This window comes from Ictalurus furcatus, chromosome 25 (assembly GCF_023375685.1).
Source record: "Ictalurus furcatus strain D&B chromosome 25, Billie_1.0, whole genome shotgun sequence".
Taxonomy (NCBI): Eukaryota; Metazoa; Chordata; class Actinopteri; order Siluriformes; family Ictaluridae; genus Ictalurus; species Ictalurus furcatus.
This window is the reverse complement of record NC_071279.1, coordinates 8,346,930-8,357,577: the sequence shown is the minus strand read 5'-3', so window position 1 is coordinate 8,357,577 and position 10,648 is coordinate 8,346,930. Positions and strand designations below refer to the sequence as shown.

The window sequence follows — 10,648 nt, the reverse complement described above, 5'->3', positions numbered from 1 at the left end:
ACCCTTTTATCATACAATGAGCTAACCCTCTGTGAACATGTTATCGCATAAATTACCTGAAAACTTGGTATATATTGGGTAGGCTATCACACATTTAGTTAGACAGAAAGGAAGACAAGATGCATGACAGCACCGAAACAGAACCCTGAACACACTCCCATGTTTTTCCATCTGAAGAACTTTTTACAAATAAAAATTCATCTGCTGGGAAGATCCTGTCTCCAGACTTCTCCTTCCACGCTTTGCATCTGGCTGAAGCGTGTTTCTGGTGTAAAAGCAACACCACTCAAGTTTGCATTCTGCACCTGTCTACCACATACCATTTTGCAGCATGCAGTCAGCCCATTAGGAACTAGCACTTATAGAGAAGAGTGAATATATTTCAGCAACCTGACAGGTTGGTGGCGTACCGCACATCGAGCGAGCACAAGAATGTCAATGAGCAAAAAAGAAAAAAAAAATCCCCACAGTTTTGGACATACAGAACACTATATACTTTATGTACGGAACCATTAATTTCATACCCTAATGTTTCATGCACATCTGTAGAGTAGGGAGACAAAAGCAGACAGGAGCAGTGTATCATTGCAGGATCTTGCATGAGTCTTGATCTACCACTCCCATAGATCGATCTCAATAGATGAATCTTTCCACTTGATCTAAGACTCTCACAAATCCCCTGGCCAGATCTCCAGTGGAGACAAAATGCTGGTAAGTCTCTTGACTTCACTGCATGTAGTATACTAAAATAAGTCTTTGTGCTTCCTTTCATTTAAATGTTAAACAAAACACAATCATTAACTAAATTCTCTAAGTGTACATAGCCAGTATTGAAACAATATTGGTAACTTAGCATATTTTTCCAAAAGAATTTAGAGATGTTTGACCTGTGATTATAAATATCCGTGTACAAATAACCAGAATTGGTGAATTTTTGCCAAATAAACTGAGCGCTCATAAGCAGGAAGTTTTACCATTCGATCTCAAAAATCTTCCAGAGCCAAAAGCTCGATATAGAGCATAAATCTGACTTGATAATGAGATGCTGCAATTTGCTCAGAGGTTGATTTATTTATTATGCTGTAATTGATAAACTAGACCATCCCTAGGGAGTTTAGTGCTAGACTGAGCTAATCACGCTATACTGCAAGAGCTATTAAGGCCATGCCGACCAGCTGGCCTCTCACATTCAGTGCAGTCCCCCAAGGCTCAACGGTAAGATCTGTGCAGCTTGGAATTGAGGCTTGAATTTGGCCATTCGGCTGCTTTGCCCAAAATACCTTTCTGCTAAATTAAGAAAGTTGTCAGTCACAGTAAGGCAGGAAAGATGTGCCAGGTGCAGTGATGCAACATGGGGATTGCAGAACATGACCCTTTCAAAAATAAAACCATCAGTTACTAAATATGTTCTGTGCTACCCAAACCACAATAAAAGCTGTGAGCCTCTGGCCCAGTATTAAAATATCATAATAATGACCATGGATATTAGAATGTGTCTTTATCTCTGCATCTGCTTCTAGGAAAACAAAAATGGAGAAAATAAGTTGGGGAAAAAGCTTATACAGGACACAGAGGCTTAGGGCAATGGTATGTGTAATTGTGGGTGATTAGGGTGTCTGTTGATGTATTCAACATGCAAGTAATGCTGACTCAGGACATCTCCTTTAATTTTTTTAACAGACTGCCATCCTCATGAATTTAATTAAGCTATGCCAATTTTGCTTAGTTACAAATATCCATATTTCCCAGCGGAAAGCTCAAAAACGTGCTTTATATGCCAAGAGAATGATTTCTTTAGACCTCTTCCAACAAGCGAAATATGTGACAGAATGAGCATATGGCATTAATCTGTTGAGATGACATGGAAATGACACTGACTTTATGTTGTTCCAAAGGCTGCGCAACACTGATTTAATCACTTGCAAACCAAATGACTTCCTCACAGTTCCAATATTGTCAGTGATGCATGTCTGTGTAAAATGCTCATAAAGCGCTTGTTTTTGCACATTCCATGCATCAGGTTAAACCCCACAATAGTGTGCTGTTAGATTTTGTGAATGAAAAATACAATGTACTCAGCTCCATGTCTGAAACGAATCTTTATTACATTGGCAGTGTCCTGTTATGAGAAGACTCAATCACATGCTGAGGATGAACTCTTCAAGAAGCTTTTTGTTGGATACAACAAGTGGTCACGGCCTGTGCCAAACACCTCAGACGTGGTCATCGTTAAGTTTGGCTTGTCCATCGCCCAGCTTATTGATGTGGTAACTGTCAAAGCAAACAAACAAACAAACAAACAAATTTTAAAAAAAGCCTGAAATACACAGAGAAGCAGATGGGCAAAAAAACCCTTTAATAAAAAGTATACATGGATTATTTCTATATTTCTAATGTTTTTTTTCTGTTGTCTTTATTTATTTCTATATTTATGATTTCTTAATTAAATTTTGATTTATTTGAGTCAGAAAATTTAAATGGCTAACACTTGTACTGGGTGTTGAGTCATGTTCACTATATGGTAAATCTTTGACTGAGTGAAATACAGGCTTCTTTTGCGAACAGCTGATTGAGCAACTCCTTCCCAGCTCATTGTGGACTGTTTGTCAAGGCACATTGTAGATCTTCTGTGATTACCAGTGTAGATCACTGTGTTATAATTGTAGCTACATTTCTACCAGTTGAGTTAATGTTAGTCAAGATCATATTAAGAAACACCTGTGGTCTACTAGAATGTTTTGAACATCAATTATATATCGAAATATATATGTTGTTTGACATCGAGGTGATATGTAGTCTGATATGGATCAGTTTGAATAGGACACGTTTGACTGACAGCCCTTCATTATCACAAGGACAAGGTAATACTGAAATAAATAAACAGGATTGATTTTTTTTTTAAATTGAATTTTCAGTTTGGCAGACCTGCATTACCAAAGAAATATGCCAGATCATTAAAAAAAACCCTCTTCTGAACTGGATTGAATTTGTAATCAAATACCATATTGATGCTGATTTTATGGCAGAAGGATTACTTCCATTTTACTAACAGGCTGTGCACTAGTGAGGCTTCAGTGTGGAACCCTTTATAGATTTTATTTTCTCTGTTGTTGCACAGGTGCCTCAGAGCCTTAACAATATTTTTTTGACTTGCATGTTTTACACAATATTTTCCTTTGTATATTCAAGCTGGTCCTCTCATATATCTTGCCTGGAAGCCAGACAGCTCTGATGTTCAGTAGTCAGCAGAGTTTTTAAATTATATATTGGATTTGTATATGCCAGCCTTTGATATTGCAGCTGGCCAAGATGGCTTGTTGTTATGGAAGTGCACTCACGCATAATCTGCCCATCCAAATTCAATTAAGGACTGTAAAGAAAAGGGAAACGCAAATTTATATTTCTTTGAAGTGACCTAATCTGCCACTGACACACTGCAAATATTCATTTTATAAAGGTAGTAACATCAGCTTCCCCACAAACCACATTAGCACCTATAATCCGATAGTCCTGATGAGTCATATGTTCCTTGACAACAGTCCATCAGGATATTACACTTCAGATGCTGCTACTGGTGCAAACCCAGCTTCCTCTCTCATACTCTCCCACCCACTTTTTATTCTCTCTCTCTCTTTTTTTTACGCCTCTTCTCCTCTGTAGGATGAGAAAAATCAGATGATGACAACCAACGTCTGGTTGAAGCAGGTGAGCCAAGTATTTTAACGTCTTTTGGGAGCACTTCGATCAAATCTGTTTGAATTTAAAATGATGTCTCTACAAATGCTATCACCTGGTTTAGATTAGAGTAAATTTTACAATTAGAATTCAGATTAGCATGAGGGTTATAGTTTAGTCTGGGTTATGATAAAACCACGTGCCATCAAGATCCATAAAGAAAGCCTCAGTTGGTGTCAATTGACAACTGTGAGAGTTAATTGCAGTGGTACAATATACACCCTGTTCAGCGAAGATGAAAGGGAAAATCTACACTGTGATAAAAGCAGAAATAATAACCTCTAGCCTCTTCCACAGGAGTGGAATGACTATAAATTGCGTTGGAAGCCCTCTGATTATGAGAATGTGACATCCATCAGGGTGCCATCAGAGCTCATCTGGGTTCCAGACATTGTGCTGTACAACAAGTGAGTAATATTAAACTAATCAAGAAAAAAGTTTATAAGCAAACTACTTGCAATAAGCAAAAGAACTTCAATATAAAGTCATGTACAGAAAGGACAGCAACATAAAATGTGTTAGTGAACTGTTTGGCCACAATGAGCTGTCAGAACAACTTATTGCTGCATGTCTCTGGAACTGTACTGGTGGAATGAACACCATGCTTCCAAAAGATTGATGTCGTGATGTTGGTGGAGAGCGCTTTCTAACATGTCGGTCCAAAATCTCCCATATGTGTTCAACTGATTTAATATATAATGATAGTGAAGGCCACAGCATATGCTTTAAATTATATCCATACTCATTAAACCAAGAATGTAGACAGGGGCATTATCATGCTGGAAGAGACTACTCCAATTTGGATAGAAATGCTTCATCGTAGAATAGGTGCTGAGTCGGAAGAACTTTGTATTGATTTGCAGTTAACCTCTAAATGGACAAGAGAATCCAAAACATGTCAGCCCAAAGTATAACAGAGTCACTGTTTTTTTTTTTTTTTTTAAATGTATTCGTCACTGTGTCAGTGTTTGTAAGAACATCAGGGTGAGTGTGATAGATGATTAAGGCAAACTTTCTATACTGTAGGGACAATGCTGAGTTAGCGTTCACCGAGGAAGGTGAAATAAGGTTACCTGCTCTGCTACCACCAGTGTAATACAATAAGTTATTTAATACGCTCATATTTAAAAAAAAAAAAATCATATCAAAACACCACCACCTGGTGTTTATGAGTGGTATTACAGCTTCACTTTATCGATAGCCCTTAAAATCGCATGTCCTCCTCTTGGTTACTAAAGATGTGTAGAAAAAAATATATAATGAAATTACTTAATAGGCGAGTGTGCTAGGTTGTGAAATTCCCAGTAGATACTGTGATGTTTGTTTATTGTTTGTTTTACAATATACTATCTGAAACACCATCTTGTGTTGTTTTTCAGTGCAGATGGAGAGTTCGCTGTGACCCACATGACCAAAGCTCATCTCTTCTACACAGGCAAAGTGCGCTGGGTTCCCCCTGCCATCTATAAAAGCTCCTGCAGCATTGACGTCACTTTTTTCCCTTTCGACCAGCAGAACTGCAAAATGAAGTTTGGCTCATGGACATATGACAAGGCCAAGATCGATTTGGAGCGCATAGAGACCACTGTGGACCTCAAAGACTACTGGGAGAGCGGCGAATGGGCCATCGTCAATGCTGTGGGAACATACAACACCAAGAAGTACGACTGCTGCCACGAGATCTACCCAGACATCACATACTTCTTCATCATCCGACGCCTTCCTCTCTTCTACACCATCAACCTGATCATCCCTTGTTTGTTGATCTCCTGCCTGACTGTACTGGTCTTCTACCTGCCCTCGGACTGTGGTGAGAAGATCACCCTGTGCATTTCTGTCCTCCTCTCACTCACTGTCTTCCTGCTGCTCATCACAGAGATCATCCCGTCTACGTCACTGGTCATACCGCTCATTGGCGAGTACCTACTCTTCACCATGATCTTTGTCACATTGTCCATTACCATCACTGTGTTTGTGCTGAATGTGCACCACCGCTCACCAGGCACCCATAAGATGCCAAGTTGGGTGCATACTATCTTCCTCGACATCATTCCACGTTGGCTTTTCATGCGCAGGCCGGCTCCCTATGGACGGCGTCGGCAGAGGCTGCTGCTCCTGAAAAGTCGAAGGTCACAAGGACTCAGGGCTCCTGCTGGATCATGTTTGAGCACTTCTGCCAGCTGGTTCAGGGAGGTGGCTGAGGATGAGGAAGCACACACGCAATGCTTTTATGAAGACCTAGAGTTGGGCACGCTGTCTTCTAATTTCTCTCTTTCCTTCCGCCCTCCTTCTCCTCGTCCACCTGGCTCCACCCCAACTCCTTCTCCTCCAATCCCGCCTCCTCCTACTTCTCTGCCTCTGAAACATGGACCTTCTATGAGACATGATGCAGTGTTGGGTGCCAGGCATCCAGGGGGTAGAGTGAACCATACTAAGCGACAGTCAGACAACGAGCGATTCTGTCTATCTCCCAGTATAATGCAGGCTCTGGAAGGAGTTCACTACATAGCAGATCATCTGAGAGCACAAGACGCCGACTTCAGTGTGAGTGAACAATCACAAATAGTGAACAGTCAGTTATCTCCTTGCTCAAGTATGTCTATGTGGGTATTCTGTGGGCTAAAATATTAATCATGATTACTAAATACTGAAATCATGATCATTTATCACAGTGGGTCACACTGAAACCATGGATGCTGCAAACTTTTAGGTCAAATTTTGAGATTTCTACTTTATATACTTCTGAAGAACGGATATATGCTTGTCTTTTGCACATATCTCAAACAGAAGTAAAGGTAGAGCATTTTAAAATCTAGAAGCTCCCAAAAGTGAAAACAAAGAAAGACACATTTAAAGATTTCATTACACGCCCACTGAAAGATGTCCCACCTACATATACATTTGTAACTTAATTACTTGGAAAACAAAATTACTGCCAAATTGTAAGGAATTATAAATTTACAATGGAGGTGACATGGTGACACAGTGTGTAGAACTGCTGCCTCAGCGCTTCTGGGGCCCGGGTTTGATCCTGAACACAGTTTAAGGGGGTTTTCAGAGTTTTGCATGTTCTCCTTGTGTTTGATTACCCAATCTTTACTTTGTATTCTCCATTGTTATCCAATTGATGGAATATATGAAGCTTGGCAGATTGGCTATGCTAAATTGCCCCTGGGTGTGAAAGGGTGTATGAATGTGGTGGTGGATGTTGCCCTGGATGAAAGAAAGAATGAACGAATTATTATTAATCATGACTATAGTATCATAAGATCTGGGTTCAGAATGAATGGGAGATTAAACCTTATAATTCTAAGGTCACTTTATGTGTACTTGAAGTGCACTCAGTGTCAAGTATATACAAATAGTGTTACTCTTGATACATAAGTTCTAAGTATACCTGAAGAGAAGCACAATAAGGTGCCAGGTAAACTATTATTTTTTATGTGAGCCAGTTTTAACAGTGTATAATACAATAAATCCAAAATACATTTTAACAGTAATTTTATTATTTGTGTAAATATTTGTGCAAGTGATTAAGAGATTTGAATCTCCGTTAACTAAATGAATTTGATTTTACTGTGCAGCATTTTGGTGTACACTTCTTTTGCTTTCAGATGTGCTATAAAGAATAGCAACTTGACTCGTGATGCTAAACTAGTAAACAAAACACAGAATAGGTTATTATAATGCCAAGGACAGCCTTCCTCACAGTCAGCGCATTCAGGTGTCTGATGAAGATACATGGCCAGCATTATATAAATGCAGTGTACTTTGAAGTTAATATGTAAGTTTACTCTTGAGAAAAGTAATAAGTATTTGGCTAGTTTACTAAGAATCCCTTTAAAGTATTCTTCTGTAAGAGGTTTACTGCCACATATACTTTTTGTCCTAAATTAATCCAAATCAATTATCAAACTAGCGACTGGATAGTATATTAAAGAGTGCATTGTGATATACTTAATGCCATTATAGAAAATGTTAAAAATGTCCCAAGGTACTGTATGCTGTATTAGGGAGGTCATGGCAAATTGATCTATGATATAATTTTTCACCACTCATCTAAGGGTTATCTGATCCCATGATTATACCCACTAAAGTGATGAAACCCCTCAGATGAATGAAAAAACATCTTCAGGATTAAACCTGACTTAGTACTACTAGATGATCGTGGCTGAAGGTTATTTGGTATGTCTGCTTGTATTCCTCTCGATACATCTCTGATGAAAGAACTCATATAGCAAATAGACAGATGAGAGAACTCTAACATTGCCTCTCTTTGAACTCTCTGCTCTTTAAATGCAGGTTAAAGAGGACTGGAAATATGTTGCCATGGTGATTGATCGGATCTTCCTGTGGATGTTCATCATCGTTTGTCTGTTGGGTACCATCGGCCTGTTCCTCCCCCCATGGCTGGCTGGCATGATCTAGAGCCCTTTATATAAACTTGCAGACATGCAGTACGGGCCCTGTGGATATACTTGTCATTGCAGACAGTGAGCGAGTATGCCACATAGATGAGTAATATGGAAACTGTGCAAAAATATTTGAATGAAGAGCAAGAAATTCATCATGGAGCAGAATGTCTATCAGCACTGTGCAAGAGCCCTGAAAGCAAATTTATCTTTGAATGTAAAGCCTTGCAATGAATACTGATGAATAAAATGTGGCACCTTCAAAAACAACTTCTGCATGAGTCCACGCAGGGGTGTTCATTTTAGTTCTATCTATCTTTCTCTCTCAAGAATCAGTGGATTAATTTCTGATGCAGTGAGATTTAGAGGACGTGACTTGTACTGACACCCCGGCAGACCCTTGGAGAACAGCTGCTAAGAGAAAAGCTGTAGTGAGCTGTCCTTCATTTAAAATCCTGAGAATTCTGAGGGCCAAATTTGTTAACTATTATGTATGAAGTACCACATTTTTAATAGTAAAACATACAGCGTTCCTTCCCATTCAGAGTGTGTGTCCGTCTCGAGCCAAGTAACGGAATACATGTAACGGTGTTACATAATCAGGATACAAAAAACTGGTAACTGTAATCCATTACAGTTACGTCAAAAAACTAAGTAATCAAATTACAGGTAATTTAAAAAAAAAATGGGAATACTATCAGGATTACATTTTTTTTCATTTAAAGAAATTAATATTTTGACATAACACAATATAGACAGATGCTTAATTATAGTTCTGGTTCTCTCTTGCCAGTCGTGACTCACATGAGCAATATCCTGGTGCATGCACAAATCAATTTTATTAAAGTTTATTTGGTAGAAATGAACACAAATTGTTCTCTGAAATGTTTTTGTTAGGGTGACCATACGCCCTCTTTTTCCCCGGACATGTCCTCTTTCTCGGAACTTAAAAAAGCGTCCAGCCGGGATTTCTAAATTTGAGAAAATGTCCGGGATTCAGCTTTAGTTTCATTATGATGTGCTTATGGTCTAATACTGCTGCATGTATACGCATATTTGCATTGCTTTAACCCCTCTCTGTAATTCCCGCCAGTTGATCGATTATAAAAGGCTTGCAGCAACTATTGGCCAAATTCCTCCCTCTCAACCATTAGTCTACTCTCAGCGAACACGCGAAGGTGAAGCACTGTTGTGTACAGTTGCTTGACAATAGCAACAAATGACAACTGTCCTGAGTCATATAATGCCCATAGCCATATAAGGTCATTTTAAATTTCATGTTATCACATTGCTTCGTATTGCATGTCCATTTAAATGTATAAATAATGGCAGAAGGTACACTCGTGGCGTCTGATATTTTATTTTATTCCATGGACACTCAAAAGAATGTAGGAAAAAATATAAAACATGGGCAGAGTGAAACCAATTTTATTTATATATATTTATATGATGCCAATATTGTTTCTTTTTCAGTGTATTAAAGTCTGCATTCATAGTAACACTGTTTTGAACACTATTAAGGACACCCCTCCTCAAAAAAAAAAGTTTCCTCTTTTTGGAAAACCAGAATAAGGTCACCCTAGCTTTTGTGATGTAATGTTACCCTCATCAGGGACAGTGATTTTTGATTATTTATTTATTTATTTATTTATTTATTTATTTATTTTATTAAAACAAATCCAAACATTGAACCTGTTTTTAAACTCTAAAATAAGCTCTGAATAAAAGTATTTTAGATGGTATTGCTTTTCTCTTGATTTTATTCACATATGTGACACTGAAGTAATCCAAATATAATCAGATTACATTACTTTCATGTTGTCATACTTGGATTATGTTTCTGAAGTAATTTGCAACTGTAACCTTATACATTTTTAAAGTAACCCTCCCATCCCTGGTGCCAACACACCATGACACTGACCAGGATAAAGTAGCTACTGAAGATGAATGAATGAATGAATGAATGAATGAATACTATGTTTCTGGATGTAATTGTAAATTTGATTCTTACTTTTTTTTAATGCATTGATTTTAGAAAACTGAGCTTCACATAGGATTAAGATAACACAGGGTTATTACAGTACACAAGCAAGCACTGTGTTCATGGCATACTGTATGTTGGAACTGGGAAGCTTCTAGCTTATATTTGTGTATACCGTATGTTTAACATCACAGGATAGTTGGCTAATTGAATGGCTAATCTTTTGGCGTATATTTTTAGCAAACTGTGCCGTTTGTTCTACACTTTAGTTTTAAAATAATAAAAAATAATAATTGTAAAAAAGTACTAATCAAGCAACTCTTTGCAACTATTATTAAAAGCAAACTGAAGCTTTTTATATATACACAGAAAACAAACAAGTGCTAGCTTACTATGAGCATATATTCGTTCCTAACTTAAACATGTAAAGATGTGTGAACACACTGAGGTGAGGAGTCGGAAATTCCCAGTTGCCATGAAAGCAGCATTAGTTACGTTGAGGGGATTAATAATGAGGCTA

General features: G+C 38.1%; 1 protein-coding gene across 1 annotated transcript; it reads left to right on the top strand.

Moving 5' to 3' along the window:
* Window positions 1-2,069: 2,069 nt before the first annotated feature.
* chrna2b (cholinergic receptor, nicotinic, alpha 2b (neuronal)) lies at window positions 2,070-9,159 on the top strand. The gene is made up of 5 exons (XM_053614889.1): window positions 2,070-2,267; window positions 3,661-3,705; window positions 4,033-4,142; window positions 5,115-6,279; window positions 8,038-9,159. The coding sequence occupies exons 1-5, from the start codon at window positions 2,070-2,072 to the stop codon at window positions 8,161-8,163; spliced, it is 1,644 nt and encodes a 547-aa protein (XP_053470864.1). The 3' UTR covers window positions 8,164-9,159.
* The last annotated feature ends 1,489 nt before the right edge of the window (window positions 9,160-10,648 follow it).

Excerpts from the sequence above, each read along its gene's own strand:
- chrna2b (XM_053614889.1), top strand. The coding sequence starts at position 2,070 with ATGTACTCAGCTCCATGTCTGAAACGAATCTTTATTACATTGGCAGTG. Across the intron at positions 2,268-3,660 it reads TCGCCCAGCTTATTGATGTG|GATGAGAAAAATCAGATGAT; the intron begins GTAACTGTCAAA and ends TCTCCTCTGTAG. Across the intron at positions 4,143-5,114 it reads GACATTGTGCTGTACAACAA|TGCAGATGGAGAGTTCGCTG; the intron begins GTGAGTAATATT and ends GTTGTTTTTCAG.